Genomic DNA, 21,157 nt, shown 5'->3' with positions numbered 1-21,157 from the left:
CCAGCCCTCTGGGGGCGCAGGTTGGGGAACGCGGAGGCCCCGACAGGCCGGGAAGGCTCACCCAAACCCTGGCACCCGACTGGCCTGTAAGACGGTGAACAGCGAACGTGAACCCCGCTTACTCTCGGCCACAGCATTTTTTTTTGGGGGGGGCGGGGGGGCACTTCCAGTTCCTGGCCGGCGAATGCCCCTTCCGGCCTGAGACCAGCAGCCTCCAACACAAGCCTCCCCGGAACGTGGCTGCCCCCCAAAGGCTGCTTTCTGGAATTCAGCTTCAAGGGCCCCTACTGACTTCTCTGGGAGTAATCCTCCGTGTTTGGGAGGGTGGAATGAAGGGAAGTTTACTGGTTTTGTTTCTCCAGATCCTTCCAGGGCTCTGTGGCTGAACACTGTGTTTGAGATAAATATGCTGTAACCAAAAAATTGTCTTTCCCATTTCCAGTAAACACAGGGCAGTTTGTCAGGTACCAGTTGAAAAAACAGGGTGCCAGTTTCTGCTTAGGATACATTTATTGCTTTTGGAAAAATTACAGTGCCTGAGCTGATAGCTGGTGTAAGCCAGGAAGCTAGATGGACAGCTGTTGAAGTGGAAGACACCGGTAAGTGCTCAGGCTTCCTCTTGAGCTCCAGTTATGACTGCAGGCTTCCAGGAAGAGGGGGAGTTTGGTCCTGCTGCTCCACATCATAGTCAGGGGTGCCAGCACAAGGAATTTCAGTGGTGGTTCATGAAAAATGCCCTGTAGCTATAAAATGTGGAATGGGCTCCTGTCTTGGCTATGGCCTTTGCCCCCCACCCCCACCCCCGGGATGGGGGTGACTTTCAGCCAAAGAGGGCCTTCTTTTCTGTCCCCTGCCTTCACTGTTTGAAAGTATACTTTTAAGAGGGCCCATTGTACTAACTTAGTTACATTCTGTATTCACTATCAGATGAATAATGAAAAGAAACAAGAACAAGGAAAAAAAAAAAACCCAACTCCAAATCAAGTTGCTTTATTTAAAATGATGAACAAGTTTCATCCAAGTGAAAGTTAAAAATACCAATCAAATGGCAGAGCCACAGGCATCCGGTGGCGAAGCCCCCGGCGAGATGAAAGCAGGCGCAGCAGGCTGCTGGGTGTCTAGGTGACAGCTGCAAGAGGCACAAGGACTCGGCACAGTCCCAATTCTTCTGCACTGTCCAGTCCCCTTGGAGACAGCAGGCCGGGCCAGTTCTCATGGGACATTCAGTGGGGGCTAGATGTCTCAAGTTTTTGAATTAAGGATGATGAGACAAAAGTCAAGAGCCACCACCCAAGGGGGCTGGGGTGCGAGGTTCATCTCGTTTTGCTGTATATAATGTAACATCAGTGGAACATCTTGACAGAAGGCAGGGAGGGGGGAGTGTGAGGAGACACCAGACTCCACAGGAAACCATCAGCAGTACCCAGCACGCACATGACAACTTATTTGTGGAAACGCTACACACAATTCAAGGAACCTATAGCTGCGCACGTACACGCCTACGTCCTAGAAAGCACTTTTTACAACATTTACTGGAAAACTCCTATTCCATCTCACACTCTTGTCTAAAGTCCTAAATCATATCCAGGCTGAACCTCTAGTAACTTCATAAAGCACTTATACCAGCAACTTTCTTGCCAATCCTTAAATATCTTCAGCTAATTTAGAGAGAAACCAAACACTAAGCTGAGAACATAGCTATGATGTTAATTATGTTCTTTTATGAAGGTCTCATAAACCTGAATTTAGTAAGGTCTGAACTTACTTTTCTGGTCGTGGAAATGGATGTGCCTGACTCCACCTACTCTGACCAGCGACCGTTGGGAACCATGCATGGCGCACTCAGTCTTTCAGCTCCATAAGGAGGGGGACCTGAGCTTGTCACTGCTGCATCTCCAGCACCTAGAACAGTGCCTGGCACTCAAACACAGGCTGAATGCTTGGATGATTAGTAAGTGGGCATCTGTAAGCCTGAGCCAAACAGGAACAACGTCCCTGTTCGGTGGCTCTCCCCTCAAAGGTGTCACCCTGAATATCCCAGCACTACTACTGACCCCAGGGAGGCCTGTGTGCAGCCTGGATACTTCAGGATGATGATAAGTCTTTGGTGCTTGTTCCCAAAGCCCAGAGCCTCCCCTGCCCCTCACTGTCTTCATGAACCCTGCTCCCTATCAGTAGCTACTGGTCCAAGAGCCCTTCTTCCAGGAGCCAGCTTGTTGGTTTTCAGTTGGCAGAAGAATCCCTAAGAAGTTTCATGTTGTGTTCTTGCCCTTACTAAGCTGTTGACACCACTCAAAGGGGGAGCTCAGGCCAGGTGGGTTAAAAGGTTAACTCCAGAACAGATGGGCCCCTGGTTCCCATTTCCTACTTCATCCCCAGCATCCAGTCATCACGGCACTCCTCTCTCACGGTTTCCCCAACTCATCCCTGCTTTATTTCCATAATGGTGTGCTTGGCTGGGCCACAGGGACGATAAAAGGGGCCGGGGCTGGGAGGTGGGCAGGGGGAAGGTATTGAATCTCTGGCATAGCTAAATAAAGACTGCCCTGCCCCATGGTCACTCACGGGGTGGTAAGAGCCGAACGGCAGCATGTAACCCGTGTGATCCAGATGCTTTCCGGTGAGGTGACTGCGGGCCTGTCAGATGGGCTGGAGCCCTCATTTCTGGATATGGTTTGTCAAACAGGAACACCGTTGGCCTCTGGGGAAGGCTCATCTCTCCAATTCAAACTTCTAACCTCGGCATCCCAGCCACTGCAAAAGTGTCCTACCACGCCCCCTGGCGGCGAATGGCCTTTAGATTTTTTTTTTTTCTTCTCTAAACTGAAGTTCAGAGAGAAGTTGGTATGGATTTGAGAAGGTGTGACAGCCCCTTAGCAATATAGGGAAAAGAAAAAACCATTTTGGAAGATGGCAAGAAAATTTGAAAAAGGAGACGGAGGAACACCTTGTTAACACAAAGAAATGATAAATTTGGGGTTTGACTTTATGCACACCCAAACAGACCCTGGAAGCAAGAGCCTAAGCCCCTGTAGCCTGGTGGGGAAGAGGAGAGCAGCACGTTGGGGCAGGTGACAGGCACCGATGAAGGCAGTAGATGTTTTCCATCCAATCTGGCCACACATCTGGATTGGCATTTGAGAACGCAAATGAGAACTGACTATGGCAAAATAAGGGATCAGCCTCCTAGAGGAAAGCCACGTGACTGAGGTAGTGTCATGAAATGATAATCAGTCTGTTAAAAATAGGACTTTTGCACAGAAGAGATCTGAATTCCCCAGATTATACCCATGTTGAGGGAGGAACCATACAACTCCAGGATGTCTGCACACACTCCTCTGCTCCTCCCAAACACTCCCCAGTGAGAGCTCTTGCTGCCCTCTGGCTGCTAATGCCTTTACCTACACTCCCATCCAGAACAGGACATGCTGCTCAGTCCTCTCCACTGGAAATATCCTTGACAAGCCCCCCCTTACTTTTATTTAAATTTAGATGAATTTAGGGACCAATTAAGGCAAGCAGGTGAGTTGAGAGAGCAAGTAATGGAAACTGCTGGTCAATCCCAAGTATTCATACCAGAGTTATTAGAATCCTAAACAGATCCCAAAGACTGGAAGCACCATATATGGATTTATTTCCAGACATGTAGCACAAGCCACCCACCTCTCGTCTGCTGGTCAAACAAATAAGGGCACTAATCGTGAAGTCTCTTACAGAGAGCTCCTGCCTTATGGATCACATGGTAGGAAAGAACAGGACACATCTGTTAGAAGTTGGCCCTATTCATAATTTAAATTCTGTGATAAAACACACCAAACACCATTCCCATACTGTTCCTAAACAAAAACCCTGATATGTCATCCCTCCCCCAAAATACACTATACGAACACACTGCTTAAATTTAAGAGCCTCTCTGATGGTGGTGAGAAGGAAATGTGTCCAAAGACAGCGCTCGCAGCAGTGAGCGGCACTGCACTTGCTGGCTGGGTCACTGCCAGGGAGTGCGGCTTTGGGACAGTGACAGGGAAGTGGCACATGCGCGGCACTTTTTATGTGTAATTGGCTCACACACGAATCCAAGTCCACTCACCCTTCGGGGCCTGCTTGTGCACAGCCGGCTCTCGGAGAGCAGAGGTTCCTTACCCACGTCGGGAGGTTATCACACGCAGTGAGATACTCAAGGGATCTCAGCCCTGCAGCCTCGAGGTCGTGGTGTAAGTGAGACAGCATAGGCCTCCTCACCCAACAGCACGGCAGCCTTCAGTGTTTCGTGTTTCACTGAGCTTGCTGAGTTTTGACACTTCTTGACCATCTATTCTTAGTAAGCAGTAAAAACACCATTTGACCGAAGACAGAAGCTTGGACCAGAGAAGGATTATCCAAATTCAAAGAAGACAAAGGAGAAGGTGGGAGCAGAAGACGTGAAAACTGAGTCAGGTGGCCGCCAACAGCGTACACAGGAGCCACCTCAGGGAGAGTCTCTTTATTTGCTCAGGGGTGAGCCCGGCCTCCACAAGTGTCCCTAATCCTGCCAAGGAAAGTACAACTGCCTGTAATCAGCATGTAGACAGCACAGCCGGTGCGAAGCTGGAAGGCAATGTTAAAGCAGAACCCCAGGACCCTGTGTGCAACTCAGGGCAGGGCTGTCCCTAAACCCTTTTCTTACACGTTACAAAGGCACATTTCGCCGGTGGGGGGAATTTATAACAGAAACATCTTTAAAAAGCAAGAAGAGAAATCTAACAACGGCTGTGAAGAGAACCGGGTTCAGAAATGCATAGTCTAGTCCCATCAATTCCTGTGACTAGGACACCTGAACTTCCTGCAGAATTCTAGCCTGACTGTGGAGAAAGAGGACAACGAACAGCAAGGCATGCAGGTCCCCAGCTTTCCTCAGACAGGTGAGAAAACAGCCAGCTGCTCAGACACACAAAGAACACAGCAGGAACGCCACCCGCGGCAGGCAGGCCAGGCCTTCAGACACTGGGAGCCGCACAAGCTTCAGTACTGAACTCCTCCCGGGACCCTCCTGCTGACCGCCACTGCCTGGCACACTGCGGCTCGCAAATGAGAAGGGGCTCTGGCTCCAGACCTCACTGTAAGCCCATCACGTACCCCTGCAAGGGCACATGCTGGCAGAGGGACTGCTTCACTATTATTTAGACCCAATCTGGTGCAAATCAAGAGACACGGGAGATGTGACAAAAACCTCCTATAACTGAGCTCTTCACGGCTGCCTCACTTGATGTGAGTGCTCAAAGCGACAATGGCAAGTGGGGGGAAAAGCAGGAGGCCACACCTCAGGCTCTCAGGAGACACTGGGTACCTTCACTTAGGCCGTAACCACCACTTCCCCATCAAGGGTACACACCAGTGGAGTCACTACTTTCCCACAACACCACAGGGGAGGTTCTGGGATTCTCCAAGGACAAAAGTTTCAAGGATGTAAAATGGATTGAGTTTTTATTAAATAATGTTAAGGGTTTCCTTGGCACCATCCACATAGATTCTTGCCTTTATGCATAAAATAAGCCACATTACTTTGCATTGGTAGCAGAGAAAGAAGCTACTGCAGCAAATGCTAAGTGAACGGACTCCTATTCCGAGGGCATCCTTGTTCTCTGGCTTTCTCCGGCCCTCCCCTTGTCTGCAGCTTCAGAAGGCTGCCCTCCCCAGGGCCCTGCCCCTCGCTGGGGGCATGTCCTTCTACACAGACAACAGCCGTGCGTGGTCACCTGGAGGAGCTGCGTTCTTTGCTCACACAGTCATCCTGGGAGGTGGTGTCCCCATTTCCCATCATGCTGCACGTCCTCCGCTTCTTCCTGCGGTGCATTGTGCCATCACCTTCAGACCCAGACTCACACTGGACACAGGGGAAAAAAAACAGGAACTCAATTAGATGCAACCCATTTTGTCTGTAAACATCCAACCTCGAGAGATAGCACAAATGCTGTCCGTGCCCTCCCAGAGTGAAGCGGCCGTTTATGACAGCTCTGCAACACAGTCCAAATATCCATCTCCCTCTGGTGTTCCTCCCCAAACACTGCAACTTCCCTCAGGTACCAGGTGTCTTTCCAGCAGTCTCCAACAGAGGGATTGTTTGAAATCAAGGCTCTAAGAACATTTTACAGACAGCATTTGGAGATTGCATTGTGCACTCTGACTGCACTTGCACAGACCCCGAGGGGGGGAAGCAAGAAGTAACAGCATGTAACATTCACCCCCCACTTGCCCCCTGGCAAAACCCCAAATCAACCGATTATGCAAAGTGCTATGACAGGAATTTATTTCATCTGCTAAGGGCACAGGTTCCTCTTCCCCAATGTGACGTTAGCTTCTAACAAGCCACTGAATTTGCTGAGCTGCCAGGCTTACAACTGACACCCACAGGGACAATTCTCAACATGAGCTTTGAGGTGACAATGCTCCAAGTTCGAATCCCCATACTGCCGTTCACAAGCTATGTGATCCTGGGTGGTTCACTTAACGAAATCCCCAAGTACTCCTTTTATCTCTTGAGGCTACTGCAAGGATATGCGCATGTGTGCACACACACAAGGCTATAATACGGCTAAAATTCACCACGTGGCAGAGATGGTGGCGGTCGAAGTTCTTGGAAGAAAGCGGAAAATGTTCACGCTTTTCTCCTTCCCAGACAGGAGGAGGGAGAGCCACCACTGGTTTTGCCGGGGCGCCTTGCCCTGAAGGCCTGGGAAGGAAGCAAGGCCTCACCTCGGAGTCCGAGTCCGACGAGCTGGAGCTGGAGGAGCTGGAGGAGTCACTGGAGCTGTCCGAGGCAATACCTGTGGACTCCTGAAGGTCAACAGAGTCGGCCAGGACCGCCAACTCGGGGTGCTCTTGCTTCAAGATCCTGAGAGACAAGAAACATTGTTCCCAGTGCTGGGACCGGCAATGAAGCCCGCGCACAACAACCCGGACTCAACGCTGAGGCCTGTCTCTCTCAGAAGCACCTGGGAATGTCAGGTGCCCTGGCTCAGAATGGGTGCTGGACAGTGGTGAGGACACACGAATCCACAGGCTGGGAACAAAAGCCCTAAACATGCTGCTCAGGCTTTTCTGAAAAGGCGAACTAGCTGCACACAAGTTACTACGACCTTCGCATAGGAGCCAGCCGTGCTGCCAACGTGTGAGGCAAAGTTGCCCTGAGTTAGTCTTATTTTATTTTTCCCCCACCTGGGAGAAAGAGTCTCTCTTCCTTGTTTTCCTGAACCTTTCCTAGCTGATTTTTAAAACCCTTCCTTTCCACGACACAGCACTGAGTGACTGCAGTTGGGCTTGGTTAAATTCTATTCGTAAGAGTAGCAACAATTAGGTTTGTGAGAAACAAGAAGTGCCAAGCAACAGAGAGGGTCCCCCTCACTTGAAGATAAAACTGAACTGGACTTTCAGAGGCAGCAGCCCTCCCCTTAGGGACCTGATTTGGCATCCACTCTAACCAGGGACAAAAGACCAGCTGTATGGTTAAGGCCTTTAAAATGACCCTATCACAGCACACAGCGGCCTATGGGATGGAGTAAGTGGGCCTCAGGTGCCCGAGAGTCCGGGGAGAACAAAGCCACCACCCTTGCTGGCCCTCTCAGCAGGGAGGCTGAGCACTGACCAAGCCAGGATCCCTCTCTTACCCCGAGAGCTGGTCCCTCCAGGTCAGGGTTGGGACACAGTGGCACGGGGTGGCTGGGGGTGGCTTGCACTGCCGCTGCCCGTGCTGTATCTGTTCTGTGGATAAACAGAGGAGCTAAGTCTCCAGGGCAGTCACCTCACTCACAAGAACTGAAGGTAATAAGTTCAAAGGGGAATAATGCTTCTGAGTAAGAAAAAGAATGAACCAAAATAAAACCCAAACAAAAAGGCTTCCTTTGCTAGCGCTAGCTTTGGGGAAAACAAAACAAAACCAAAGCAGAAAACAAAAAAGAAACAGAAAATGAGGACCAATCCCAATTATGACCACGTTTTGACTGACTGATCAAACATGCAGAGTCTTAGCCTGTCACACCTCGAGGCTGGCAAGCATCCTGAGAACTAGTCCTGACCTTGGACCCACTCTCCTCTGCCCGTGAGCTTTTGTACCCCAGCTCTCCCAGGCCTAAGATCAGCACACGTTACTGCAGCAGTGGACTCCTTCCACTTCACCTCTGGGGTAGGAATCGGAACAAAGCAGAAATGAGAAAAAAATGTCTCTCACCTATACCATTTCCTCGATAACTTTGGTCTCCCTCTTACCGTCTTGTGCCATACAACAGGGAAATTGGTGCTGCTGGCAAAATTCTGGGTGATGGCAATGGTGGTGTCGAGATTAAGGACGACGTGCCACCAGCCTCCTGAAATCCAACGAGGAAACAGTTAAGCAGGGTTTGGGTCTATACACAACCACAAATAACATAAGCTTCATGAATAGAGGATTCCTATCTATAGGTGAGATGAGTAGACACTCAGAAACATCAGACCCAGAGTGGTCAATGGTTCTCCTGATCCAGGAATCACAAGCAATTTATATAAAGTTCTACTGGAGCACAGCCATGCCTGTTCATTTCTGGACTGTCTACGGCTGCTTTTCTGCTCCACAGGCAGAGCTGAGCAGTTGGAACAGATGCTGTCTGGTCCACGGTGCTTAAAATATTTACTCTCTGCCCTTCACAGAAAAAGTGTGTTGACCCCTTTTAATTCAAAACGGTGATCAAAACGGTGATTAAAACTGTAAAGGCAGCAAGTTCTTTGGCTTCTAAGAGGAGAACACCTACCTCCTATAATACCAAATAGCCTTGTGGGGCACTGGGTGGCTCAGTGGTTGAGAGTCTGCCATTAGCTCAGGTCGTGATCCCAGGGTCGTGAGATCGAGTCCCACACTGGGCTCCCTGCAGGGAGCCTGCTTCTCCCTCTTTTTTTTTTTAATAATAAATTTATTTTTTATTGGTGTTCAATTTACCAACGTACAGAATAACACCCAGTGCTCATCCCATCAAGTGCCCCCCTCAGTGCCCGTCACCCATTCCCCCCCACCCTCCTCTCCCCTGCTTCTCCCTTTGCCTGTGTCTCTCATAAATAAATAAATAAAATCTTAAAAGAAAAATTAAATACCCTTGCTCTTAACACTTAATCTACCAAAACTAACAGTTTTCAAGTGTGGGACTTGCTGCATTGGCCCCAAGTTATTTCCTGGCTCAACTGGCCAGTGCCACACTGTATTGAAAACTCAATTTACAGAAAAATGCACAAGTCACTGCACATCCACAGGGACACCAGAAAACTGCTAGGCATAAAAATGAATATAATCCTCACATAAAGTTTATCAATAGGCACCGTATCTGCAGGTTACAAGAAAAATGGGACAGTAGCCCCCTAACCACTTGACAACACAGCAGCACATCACTGTCCAAGCTGGGCATCAGGGAGTTCATTAAGAATCAGCATGCAGGGATCCCTGGGTGGCGCAGCGGTTTGGCGCCTGCCTTTGGCCCAGGGCGTGATCCTGGAGACCCGGGATCGAATCCCACGTCAGGCTCCAGGTGCATGGAGCCTGCTTCTCCCTCTGCCTGTGTCTCTGCCTCTCTCTCTCTCTCTCTATGTGACTATCATAAATAAATAAAATTAAAAAAAAAAAAAAAAAAAAAAAAAGAATCAGCATGCAGATGGACTTGTTTGACTCCTTCTCTATATATACCCTTGTGCCCCCAAATGACCAAAAAAATGAAATCAAAGAATGTAATTCCTCTCATTTCATCTATACCTGGTACAAAGACAGTCTCTCCTGGTTTTTGTAAGATTTCCAGGGGTTTGAATTCAGGTGGCCAAGTAGGAAGCTGTGTCCGGGGATGAATGATACTAAACCAGGTAATGGCTTCATCTTGCTGGTTCCCTCCTTCTTCACGGGTCACCTTGATGAGCTCCCTAGGCGTGCTGGTAGGAAACAGGCACCAGCGCTTGTGGCCCTGAACTAAGGCATTCCAGGCACTGGTTCCCAGAGGGTCGATGTGAATTCCGGTTCCAGAGCGTGGTGGCCCCATCACAAACCACCTAAGGAGTGAAAACAACCAAGATACAAAGAGTAACTTAACTGTTCACATACTACAAAATCACAAGTTCTTAGTTTTAATGTTGTGCTTTTTTTTTTTTTTTTAAGATTTTATTTATTAGAGAGACAGAACAAGCAGGGGAAGAGAGAAGATTTCCCACTGAGTGCAGAGCCCAATGTGAGGCTGGATCCCAGGACCCTGAGATCATGACCTGAGCTGAAGACAAGCGCTTAACCAACTGAGCCACCCAAGTGCCCCCAATGTGCTCTTTATTTCAGGTACTACAAAAATCCTGCTACGCAGAAACGCTGAATGTCTGAAATGCTCCATAACAGAAGAAAAAAAAAATCACTGATGTGGCTTATTACCACTGGGCTTTAACTATTAAAACTTCCCTCAAAGATGAGTGTTAGTTTAACTTTGGTTGCACGTTTGAGTCACCTGGGGAGCCTTCAGAAATCCTAATGCCCAAGTGGCAACCCAGACCAGTGAAACCAGTCTGTGGCTGTAGGACCTGCGCAGGCAGCAGTCACCCCCCCCTAAATAAGCTTCATGTGCAGCCCAGCAGAACCACTCACTGCTATGGAGAAAGATCAGCTGACTGAGCTCAGGTGACACACACTAAGTTAGACTTGTACGTTAGACTGTAACGGCCTCACTGCCAGGTAACTTCACCTGTAAGGCGGCCTGCGTTTCTCCCCAGCATACTGGAAGAGGTCATCGGTGAAAAACTTGGGCACTTTGTAGTCCTCCAGAAGTTTCCTTCTTTTAGGGTGTTCACCGTAGCTGCTGTCAAAGATGTAGAGGGGGCTGTCATCCCGAGTGCTCTCCATGTACTCGATGTAGTATTTCATCTTCATCTTCACGGAGTAGCCGTCATTATCCTCGCCACACTTGAACTTCTGGTTCCGGTACTTCCTTTTCAGGCGCTCCAGGGTCCACTTCTCCTGCGCAGACCAGCCCTCTTGGGCGTTCAGCAGAACCACGGGCTTGTAGGGTCGTTCATAGCGCTCCACAAATTCTTCCACCGACAGCTGTAAGGCGTCTGCCCTTTCCACGTTATCCTGAACCAGAAAAGACCTACCCAGTTAAAAAAAAAAAAAGGTCCGGCGGCAGCAAAAGGCGTCCCCCAGGATTAATTAGCAGTGACATACCTAAGGAGCCAGATTCTCGTTCTGGCTTACCTTGGGGACGTGGAGGGGGGCGGGGAGGCACAAGGACCCGCGAGTGGACTGACACGTCGCACCCAGCGCCGCCCCACCAGGGGAAACGGCTTATCTCCCACTCGTGGGCCTCCACGGCCAACGGGGTCAGCCTCCGGGCGGCGGCGCGGGAGGAAGGGGGCCGCCCTGGAACCCGGGCCCGAGGACCCCGACCTCTGCGGGGCGCGGGCGAGCCCCTGGGGACCCGGGGCTGCCGCGCTGGGCACCGGCGGGGGGCGGGGCGCAGCCGTGCGGAGGTGCCCGCGACCCCGGCCCACTCACCGCCACGGCCGCCGGGTTCAGCGAGAAGCTCTCGTAGTAGTTGTGACGGGTCCAGTCCAGCGAGTCCTTGAGCTCCGGCCGCGCACTCCGCTTGGCCTCGCGGATGCGCTTCTTGCTCTTGTGGTTCATCCTGCGGGGGGTCCCCAGCTGCTCCCGCGACGGCCCCGGAGCGCCTCGCTTCCTACTTGCAACGCGCCCCCTCCCCGACCCGGGCGGCGGCAGCGGCGGCAGAGGCGGCAGCGGCGGCGGCGGCGGCGGCACCCAAACGCCCTTCGCTCCGGCCTGGCGCCTTTAAAGTCGCCTTCCAGAAAATTCACTCCCCAACCACCTCCCGGGCCTCGGGTTGGGCACGCGGCTGCCGTCTTCCCCGCCCCCCGGCCTCTCGCGGTGAGCCATTGGTCCGGGCGCCTCCGGGGTCCGCCCTCACACTCGCCGGCTCTCCGCCATGTTGGGAAGGTCGCGCCGAACGAGGAGCCGCCTCACTGCGGCCCCGCCTCTCCCGCGCCCGCTTCCGGTCTGCGCGTCACTTCCGGAGGCGAGGCGCTTCGCCGGCGGCCCGTTTCCGGCGGGCGAGCGGCTGAGGTCGCCTGTCTTCCGTGTCCGTTTTTGCCTGGCGTCCCCGTGTCTCCTCACCGCGTGGCCGCATCCCCGCCCGAGGGCTGCTTTCCCCGCCCTTCCTGTCGAGTTGCCCCGACCCGACGGGGGCCGCGAAGGGCCACGTGGCGCCAGTGAGACGGCCCCAGCCGGCCTCGGGGTTTCCCGCGCGCGCAGCCTGGCAGCCCGGCGCTCGTCGCTGCTCCCGGCCGGCCCGGGGGCCCCCGACTCCCCGCTGGGCGAGCGTGACCTCCGAGGGCATGCGGCCCGGGCCCAGCGCTTTCGGTTCTCGGAGGAGCCGGGCCTGGGGGCAGAGGGGGCAGTGCTGGAGGTCCGCGTCCCGCAGGTGCGTGCGGCGGGTGCCGCCGGGGGGCGCCTCGGGTCCTCTGCGGGGGCGCCCGGGGCGGGAGCGGGTCCAGCCGACCTGGCGGCGTCGGGAGGGTTGGGGCGATGCTCCTCAGGGCGGGGAGGTCTGCGGTGTGAAGCCCTTGGCAGTCTCCTAAGTAAGACACTTGGGGGGCCTTGCCAGAAAAGGGGCATTTGGACACCAAATGCTTCCTTTGGTCTTGTTAAAGGGCTTCTTAGTTCAGCTTTACCAAGGATCGGAGAGTCCACCCTCACTGTCCAAATAAAGTTTCTTGGGCCGACCGTCACTTGCTCCTGTCAGCTCACAGCTGTCCCCAAACTCTATAATCTGTAATAATAGAAGTAATACCTTATGCATCCGGATTTTTAAAGTATTTGGAGGTAGCAATGTTTCGACTTTAACAGCAGTCTAATGAGGGAGGCATGAGCAGAAACCATTTAAAGACCAAAAAAAAAAAAAAAAAAAAAAACCGCCTAAGAGGAGGTGAAGTCTCAAGCGAAAACCATTTCTGGTGTTTTTTAAATGCCGTCGTGTTGAAATACCCCACTGGGATCTCTTTCCAAGTTTAGGAGGTGGAAATATTCCCTGTGAGAATAAAGACCCTTTTACACCCAAATCTTGCAAACTCACTGCTTTGGTTAGAAATCCTTTAATTGTATCTGGGGTAAAATCTACCAGGGCAGGCGTTTTATTCAGGCTGCACTTGCTACGCTTAGTACCAGTGCCCATGCACTAACCTTTTTTTTTTTTTTTTTTTAAGATTTTATGTATTTATCCATGAGAAATGGAGAGAGAGAGGCAGAGACACAGGCAGAGGAGAAGCAGGTTCCCCTAAGGCCGGGCTGGATCCCAGAACCCAGGGATCGTGACCTAAGCTGAAGGCAGATGCTCAACCACTGAGCCACCCATGTGTTCCAGGGCACTAATATTTTTGTTGAGTGAATTGACTGCTTGAATTTGGACCTTCAGTTCCTTCGCCTTTGATGCTTTTACCACTTCAGCGGCCTTTCCAACCAATCCACTAGCAGCACCCTCTGCTCTAGAAAACGGAAAGACTTGCAGTTTTGCAGTTTAAGAACCGCTCACCTTGACTGTTTTGTGCTGGGTGCTATACTAGGTTAGCACTGAGTCTTCCAAGTCACCCGAGGAGATAGTGTTTTGCAGGTGAGGAAACAAGCATGGACAGGGTGCAGTCACACAGCTAGTAAGTTACACATCCAGCGCTTGAACTCAGGCAGGCTCATTGCCAAGGTGTGAGCCGTTTTTTTGCCTCCCTAAATACTGTGCTCTCACGATTCTCTCCAAAGGCTGTGTAAGCTGCCTGCCTTCCTGACTCCAGGACTGAGCTGCACTCAAACTTGTTGAAAGTCTTCCCAGCCTCATTGTCTCTCATTAGCATACCAAATCAATGCGTGATTATAAGCCCCAGATACATTTTTTAAAAAAATATTTGTTTTTCCATGAGACACAGAGGGAGAGCCAGGCTCCCCGCAGGGAGCCGATGTGGGACTCAACCCCGGGACTCTGGGATCATGCCCCCAGCCGAAGCAGACGAAGCAGACGCTCTACCAGAGCCACCCACGCGTCCCTATACATTCTTAACTGCCTTACAATAAAAGCTGAACTTCCCATGGCCTGCAAGACCCCACTGGTCTGGTCTCTGCCTTCCCTCTGACCTACCACAACCCTGCCTCCCTGCCTCCAGCAGTCGGCGCCCTCTGTGGTCCAGCCAGAGGCTTTTTAGTTCCTGCTTCAGGGCCTTTGCCTGTATCATTCTCCCTATCTAGGACAGCCAGCTTGTGGTCACTGTCTCCCCACCCCTCCCTGCCCCCACTATCTCACATCACGTTTTCGTGTTTGTTAGCATTATCACCAATGAAGAATGTATTTGCTTACTTATGGCTTGTCTTTTCCCAGTAGGATGTCTGTATTCTACGAGCCTTACACCCTTAACCTAAGTTACATCCTTAGCCCACTAAACCACTCAAGTGCCTGGATGAATGTTTGTTGAACGAATGAGGGTATGAAGAGTGCTTATCACAGGGTATTGCAGTTTCATATACTTCCTGGGATGTGAACTAGAGAGCAGGGAACTGTCATTTTTGTGATAGATGCCAGTGTTGGGCATTCTGACTGTAAAATATTCCAGCTGCCAGCAGAGGAGTTATTTTTGGCATACAAAAAATTCTTTTCAGGTCCTCCATCTCCAATATGGGATGTATGTTTGGCCCTGTGCGGTGGTCCTGGCTCAGTACCTGTGGTTTCACAGAAGATCTCTGCCGGGCAAGGCTGTTTTAGAGGTACAAGTGCTCTTGAGATTTCCTGAAATCCTGTTCAGATTTAAGTCTATGTGCTTGTTACTTTTGTTTAAATATTTTTAAATTGGGTGATTTGACCAACTTGTAAGTCTTGAGTGAAGAATGCTTTTTACATTTTAGGTTGTTTAAAAAAAGAACATGTACCAGAGACCACAGGAGTCCCATCGAGACTAAAATATCTGGCCCTTTACATTATGCTGACCATTATTCTAAGTGAAGCCCATTGACTAATCTTAGTTCTAGAATCTTGGCATGGAAGCAGTCATTAAGGCAATCTTTCCAGGGTGACCCAGTAGGGTAATCGGGGGTCTGTGACACATGCAGTTTCTTATAAAGTAGCCTTTTCCATTTTTTGGAAATCTTGAGTATCCCAAGCTTTCTCTCACTCCACCTGACAGGAACCTGCTAAAGGGTTGGAGAAATTGTCAAGTTTGCAGAAATGGTACAAGACTTAAATCTGAAGGCTGAGGATAAATCCAAAACTTAGTAACACCTCTTAACTTTTGCAAAACCATGTAAATAAATGAGCAGTGGGAAGGCACTTGGTGCACTTCTGGCCTGAATATCAGTGGCAATTTATTTTTTTACAAGATTTTACTTATTCATTCATGAGAGACATTGAGAGGGGCAGAGACACAGGCAGAGGGAGAAGCAGGCTCCACGCAGGGAGCCTGATGTGGGACTTGATCTCTGGTCTCCAGGATCACGCCCTGGGTGGAAGGCAGGCACTCAACCACTGAGCCACCCAGGGACCCTCCCATCAGTGGCAATTTGGAGAGATTGAGAATCTCTATGCTTATCCTCAGAACTGGAAAATGGGAAGCTTATGTTTTAACCAAAGAGACAATACTTAATAAAGGCATTCTTTGGTTATTCCTTAGTCACTTTGAAGGCCCAACTAGAAAATCCCTTGTAGGAAGCCATGTTGCAGACCTGTCAAGTTATAGCCATATAAAAGCAGTTAAAATGAGTAGTAACAACCGTAATGGCCAGGTGTGCATGCAAGTCACTCATCAAACCTTGAGACCCCATGTCCTATAATTAGGAGCTCCTTTATAGACAGCTAAGAGAACTGAAAATGACAGAACATGTGTCCCAAACTACCTAGGGCTTATTAAGCAATTAAGCTGCCAGATACAGACTTTGAAAGCGATACTGTCAGTTGCAGAATACAGGGCCCTGTATGGGAATTAACCTTCCCAGCCAATTAAGAGGAATCCCCCAAGAAGTTCTACAATTGAAAAGCTTAAGCTTCATCTAGTAAAGCAATACTTCGTTGTGGCACATTTTATAGATTATGACAAGCTCCTCATGGACGCTGTTCTTAGCAAACTAAGATCCTAAATTCCCTGAAATGCTAAGCAGGACTTTGAAATGCTAGCCTTTAATAAATTTATTAGATTGGAGCTGGAGTGAGCCTTCCAGGAATTATGGCTGCAAAATGTGGTGCTGAAGTAATCCTGTCAGACAGTTCAGAGCTGCCTTACTGTCTAGAGATCTGCCGGCAAAGCTGTGAAATGAATAACCTGCCACAGGTGCGTGTCATTGGACTGACATGGGGCCATGTGTCTCAGGATCTTCTGGCTCTACCACCACAAGATATTATTCTTGCATCTGATGTGTTCTTTGAACCAGAAGGTAATAAATCTTTTTTGGTTTTCAATAGTACATTTGGCTAAAGAGGTGATGTGTACAAGTCCATTTAAAGAGTCCTCTCTTCCCAGATTTTGAAGACATCTTAACTACAGTCTACTTTCTGATGCAGAAGAACCCCAAAGTCCAACTGTGGTCTACTTACCAGGTGAGAAGGTAAGCCTGCATCATCTTGGTTTACTCTCTCAATTTTATTAAAACTTTACTCCTCATGCAATAACCTACTTTAAGGACAAAATGAAAACATATCTGAAGCAAAACAGGAAAAGCATGATTTTAAAAAAACAATTTATTTTTTTTTCTCAGTGCTGACTGGTCACTTGAAGCTTTGCTCTACAAGTGGGATATGAAATGTGTCCACATTCCTCTGGAGTCTTTTGATGCAGACAAGGAAGATATAGCAGAATCTGCCCTTCCAGGAAGACATACGGTTGAAATGCTGGTCATCTCCTTTGCAAAGGACAGTCTCTGAATTACCACCTACATACAGGTTGTTCTGGGACGACGTCAATACTAATTAGCAACCTGGCATGCCAACTAGACTCAGACCACTTTAACTTCTTGGGTGTACAAAAAAAACATTGGATTTGAAGATGGTCCAAATCTGTCAGCCTTAAAGATTGTGATGGGTCACCTAGACAACACTTGTGGGTTACAAAGCCATGAAAACAAAAATTAACACGCCTGTAAGAAAACAAACAAGAAACGACTTGGGCTGTTCTTTAAAAAAATAAAAAATAAAAACAGGCCATAAATTAAGCTAAGAAGGGAGTATCCACAACCTCAAGAGAAGTGCTACCCTAGAGCATTGATTTTAGGGGTTATGGGTGCTGAAATGGCATTTCCACTTTAACTTAAGGGGGAAAAAAGTCAACTACTAAACATTTCACCTTCATACTGTACAGTCAGTAACAATTCACAAGGTAAATTGCACAGGTCACAGGTCTTTCAAATAAAGGGAGGGGGAAAAAAGACCAAGACATATTCTGAGAAAAGCTAACACCAAGAAAACGTTTTAATTAAACTACAGAAACAATGGTTATAGTACAGAATTTTCATGAGCAAAAAGATACACCATGTTATAAGTACTTACAAAGTTACAAACCATTTTGCTTCCTTAACATTTTCCGTATTTTAAGTTCATACATGAAGATGATCAGATTTACCATTTTGGGGGTAGGGGGGAAAAAAAGGTGTATTTATCATCAGCTAGATGTGCTCACTGTATGCTCCGTTATTTATATGCAAGGCCCGGGTGACTGGAAGTGCAGTTGTCAGGCATTTTAATAAACTGGACAGCCATTTGTTTCTGCACGACAAGGCATCTTTACACAGGAGCAATCAGGAGAAAACAGGAAACAGCCAAGCACTCTGCACTGCAACACGCCACCTTAACAGCTAACCAGCATTACTCAACTGCTACACAACTGCGCCTAGTGCACAAAAATACACAAGAGAAGAGATTAGAATTGTGTTTGGTAAACAATCCTTTCAAAAAATCAAGTCTTTTCACCTGAAAAGTCTTTATACAAATTTGGGTTCAGATTACCATTTAGATCTGAAGGTAAATAACATATACAAACAAATTTACACCGACTTTTGTAGGTTTTTAATTTTAAGGAATGAAGGCAATGTTGAGTCAATCTCTTGACAGCTTTAGGCTGTGTGTAATGGCTGCACACGTTTCCTTAAAAGTCAGGAGGCCACAAATTAGGTTACCAATCTGTTTAATTTCAAACAAAAAAAGTCAGCACTATATAAACAAAAAGGAAAATTTACCTCAAATATCCAAGCCAATAATGAAATCTGAAGTCGTTCACCTCACTAAATTACAAGAAATTTGAATAACAGCAACAAAATGGCACATAAAATGAAGTTTGCCACCTGAGGCAAAGCTTAAAACAAGTAAAAAGTTAGACAAAATGTTACAAAATAACCTTTTCAATAGCCAGTTGCTTGTTCCAAGGACTCTTCGATGGACTGAGTGTGCGGTCCTTCTCCCCCAAGTCTTCTGTTATGTTGCTTGTTGACCCATCTAGGTTTGAAAAGAGAAAAGTTCAGTTTACCCTCCATTACTGTGAAGTGACTGAAAGTGCACATGGTTTCAGTTTCAGGCATGTACTTACTAAGGCTCTGGTGAAACAAGTAGGTTACGGAAAGGTTCCACCCAGCCATTATCAGTTTTTTAAAGGCCCAATTAGGAAATTTTCACAAAGGCTACCATCCGCTTTTACAAATTTGTGTTTATGCAATCTTGGCCAAATAACCAAGGTGAAAAATGATAAGGGAGGGAAAAAGGAAAAGGGGGGAAAAAAAGAAAGAAAAAAAAAAAAAGAAAAAGGACGGTATCCAAACAAAAACAACTTGAAATCAGAAAATCAGTCTATTTTAAGATAAATCTTTAGTTTTCAAATGAAACATTTGGCAATTGAGAATATCTGAGCTACTTAGGGCCCTTTCCTTTTAAAAAATAGGACCAAACAATTTGAGAGTTAAAGACACACTATCCTTTCCCCACCCAGTGCAATACCTGTAAACTTTTTTGGGGTTCCGAAAGTTCATTGCTTCTTTTTTGCAATTCGTTTGCCACATCCGTTAGAATATGAAGTCCCAGTCAGTACAACAATAGTTGAACTGATCGTTTTCGCTAAGAGGATAGTGCATCTTTAACATTTAAAGACAAACCTGCTCCAATACACGCCCACAGAAACTGGTCCCTGGAGGATCAGCCAAATCAGTTAAAATCTGCAATACTGGCCAATATTCTTTTATCAAACAGGAGACCGCAGCTTTAAAGGGGAAAATGCAGACGTTGGATAAAAACAGCAAGAAATAGTCATTTTCATTAATAGGTCTCAAACAGTTTACGAAACAGCCATTAATATCTAAGCTTTATGCACATCCTCTCTGCAGACCCCTCTCTTCAGTATTACTCCCAAAGCTGAGTTAGCTCACAGCCGCACTCCCGACACCAGGAGCCACTTTATATTAACACGGATCATAACAAGCTCCTGCACACCCCATCTGAGTTCGAGTCCGTGCGTCTCGGATCCCCATTGACATTACCATTCGCTTAAGAGGACACCGCTCCTTCCTCCTCGGGAGACTTCGGGGGGCTCTTGGAGCGCGACCTGGACTTGGACTCCCTCTTGGACACGGGCGGAGGACTCCTGGACCGGGACCGGGACCGGGAGCGCGAGCGAGACCTGGACACCGACGACGACTTGGACTTGGACCTTCGCGCCGACCTGGACTTGGACGTGGACCGCGACCTCGAGCGAGTGCGGGAGCGAGACTTGGAGCGGCTGTAGCGGGAGCGGCTGCGGGACCGGGAGCGGCTCCGACTCCGGGAGCGGCTGCGGCGGCGTCGCCGAGGGCTGCGGGCGGCCGGGCGGGCGGGCGTCAGTCAGGGCGGCCATCGGGGCCAGGGCCGCGCCCCGCCCGCGTGCTGCGCCCGCCCCGCCGCCATTACCGCGCCGCCCGGGCGCCATTTCCCGGCCGCCCGCCACGGCCCCGCGCCCGCCGCCCGCCCGCCGCCGCCGCCGCCACGTGTCCGCGCGGACCTTTGTGCCCCCGGCTCGCTTACCTGCGGCTCCGGCGCCCGTAGCCCCCGCCCCCGTAGCGGCGGGGCGGCGGGCCCCGGCGGCTGTGGTGCGAGTCCGGCGGGCGGCCGTAGCGCGCCATCTGCACCCGCAGCTCGCGGCCGTCCAGCACCGCCCCGTCCATGGCGTCCATGGCGTCCTCGGCGTCGCGCTTGTCGTGGAAGCGGACGAAGGCGAAGCCGCGGGACTCCTTGGTGTAGCGGTCCCGCGGGATGTACACGTCGCCGACGCGCCCGTACTTCTCGAACACGCGCCTCAGGGTGTCGGGCGAGGTGCGGTAGGTCAGGTTGTCCACCTTGAGGGAGGTCATGCCCTCCACATCGGGAGGCGGGCGACCGTAACTCATGGCTCTGGAGCGCCGGCCGGGGGCCGCGACTGCGCGCCGACCTAGTAACGCCCTGGGCGGGCCCGCGCGCTCGGCTGAGGCGGCGGTTTCCCCACACTAGCCCGGCTCGACGCCGCGCCTCTGGCAGTTGGCTTCCGCGCGGTTGAGACGCTGGGAGAGGCCGGACCGGGCGCGGTGGACGGGAAAGGCGAGCGAACCACCGCAGCCGCCGCCTCCACCACAGAAACAACTGGGCGGGCGGCCGGCCCTGGCGCCCGTTTATATCCCTCCTCACAAAATGGCGCCCGCGCCACCCGGAAATGAATCCCCTGATTGGCTCGCCCCTCCCCGCCCCGCAACTCCGCGGCCACGCGCCCCGCCCCTGCCCGACGCGCCTGCGCAGAGCCCGGCGGGCGGGCCGAAAAGCGCGGAGTCACTGTGGCTGGGAGGGGGGAGCGGAATTTGCGGGCAGTTGGAAAGCCCGCGAAACGCTCTTTCCGGCTGCGAGGCCGCACGGGCGCTGCTCCCGCAGGAGGGACAGGAAGCGCTCCCCTTCCAGGCCCCGCCTTCTTTTCAGGGCAGTATCCGAGCTCCACGCAGCTTTTCTGCTCGGGCCTCCGCAGAAGGTTCCCGCCCCTGCCAGAGGGGCTACTTCTCCTCCCTCCCCGCCCCCCCGTTTGTCCCGCGGTCTCCAGCGTTCTCGGACCCCGCTACGACATCGCCGGGCTCCCTCCCCGCGCTTCCCCACTCCTCCGCCGGGTTCCGCTGAACAGCCCCTCCCTC

General features: G+C 50.4%; 3 protein-coding genes across 14 annotated transcripts; 1 reads left to right on the top strand and 2 right to left on the bottom strand.

The window, feature by feature from the left end:
• Nucleotides 1-974: 974 nt before the first annotated feature.
• JMJD6 (jumonji domain containing 6, arginine demethylase and lysine hydroxylase) lies at nucleotides 975-11,961 on the bottom strand. Of its 3 annotated transcripts, none has more exons than XM_038546508.1 (7): nucleotides 11,516-11,959; nucleotides 10,707-11,095; nucleotides 9,746-10,032; nucleotides 8,204-8,339; nucleotides 6,733-6,871; nucleotides 5,736-5,863; nucleotides 975-4,528 (listed from the first exon to the last, which is right to left on the bottom strand). In XM_038546508.1, the coding sequence occupies exons 1-7, from the start codon at nucleotides 11,642-11,644 to the stop codon at nucleotides 4,492-4,494; spliced, it is 1,245 nt and encodes a 414-aa protein (XP_038402436.1). In that variant the 5' UTR covers nucleotides 11,645-11,959; the 3' UTR covers nucleotides 975-4,491. The 3 variants fall into 3 exon arrangements, 1 of the variants encoding a protein (XP_038402436.1); XR_005364171.1 differs by lacking the exon at nucleotides 975-4,528 and adding an exon at nucleotides 7,644-7,737 and having other exon boundaries at nucleotides 5,443-5,863; nucleotides 11,516-11,961; XR_005364172.1 differs by lacking the exon at nucleotides 975-4,528 and adding an exon at nucleotides 7,644-7,732 and having other exon boundaries at nucleotides 5,443-5,863; nucleotides 11,516-11,961.
• A 106-nt stretch (nucleotides 11,962-12,067) lies between these two features.
• On the top strand, nucleotides 12,068-18,037 carry METTL23 (methyltransferase like 23). Of its 3 annotated transcripts, XM_038546511.1 has the most exons (5): nucleotides 12,068-12,455; nucleotides 14,672-14,776; nucleotides 16,195-16,432; nucleotides 16,519-16,603; nucleotides 16,754-18,037. In XM_038546511.1, the coding sequence occupies exons 2-5, from the start codon at nucleotides 14,693-14,695 to the stop codon at nucleotides 16,917-16,919; spliced, it is 573 nt and encodes a 190-aa protein (XP_038402439.1). In that variant the 5' UTR covers nucleotides 12,068-12,455; nucleotides 14,672-14,692; the 3' UTR covers nucleotides 16,920-18,037. The 3 variants fall into 3 exon arrangements, with proteins under 3 accessions (XP_038402439.1, XP_038402440.1, XP_038402441.1); XM_038546512.1 differs by lacking the exon at nucleotides 12,068-12,455 and having other exon boundaries at nucleotides 16,289-16,432; XM_038546513.1 differs by lacking the exon at nucleotides 12,068-12,455 and having other exon boundaries at nucleotides 14,688-14,759.
• Nucleotides 16,719-20,683, bottom strand: SRSF2 (serine and arginine rich splicing factor 2). 8 transcript variants are annotated; one of them, XR_005364177.1, is made up of 4 exons: nucleotides 20,034-20,682; nucleotides 18,978-19,824; nucleotides 18,385-18,482; nucleotides 16,719-17,880 (listed from the first exon to the last, which is right to left on the bottom strand). XR_005364177.1 is itself a non-coding variant. In XM_038546509.1 (3 exons), exons 1-2 carry the CDS (start codon nucleotides 20,393-20,395, stop codon nucleotides 19,521-19,523), a joined length of 666 nt encoding a protein of 221 aa, XP_038402437.1. In that variant the 5' UTR covers nucleotides 20,396-20,677; the 3' UTR covers nucleotides 16,719-18,482; nucleotides 19,514-19,520. The 8 variants fall into 8 exon arrangements, 2 of the variants coding, with proteins under 2 accessions (XP_038402437.1, XP_038402438.1); XR_005364178.1 differs by having other exon boundaries at nucleotides 19,133-19,824; XR_005364176.1 differs by having other exon boundaries at nucleotides 19,514-19,824; nucleotides 20,034-20,677.
• Between the last annotated feature and the right edge of the window lie 474 nt (nucleotides 20,684-21,157).

Source organism: Canis lupus, chromosome 9 (assembly GCF_011100685.1).
Source record: "Canis lupus familiaris isolate Mischka breed German Shepherd chromosome 9, alternate assembly UU_Cfam_GSD_1.0, whole genome shotgun sequence".
Classification (NCBI taxonomy): domain Eukaryota; kingdom Metazoa; phylum Chordata; class Mammalia; order Carnivora; family Canidae; genus Canis; species Canis lupus.
This window is presented reverse-complemented; position numbering and strand designations above follow the sequence as displayed.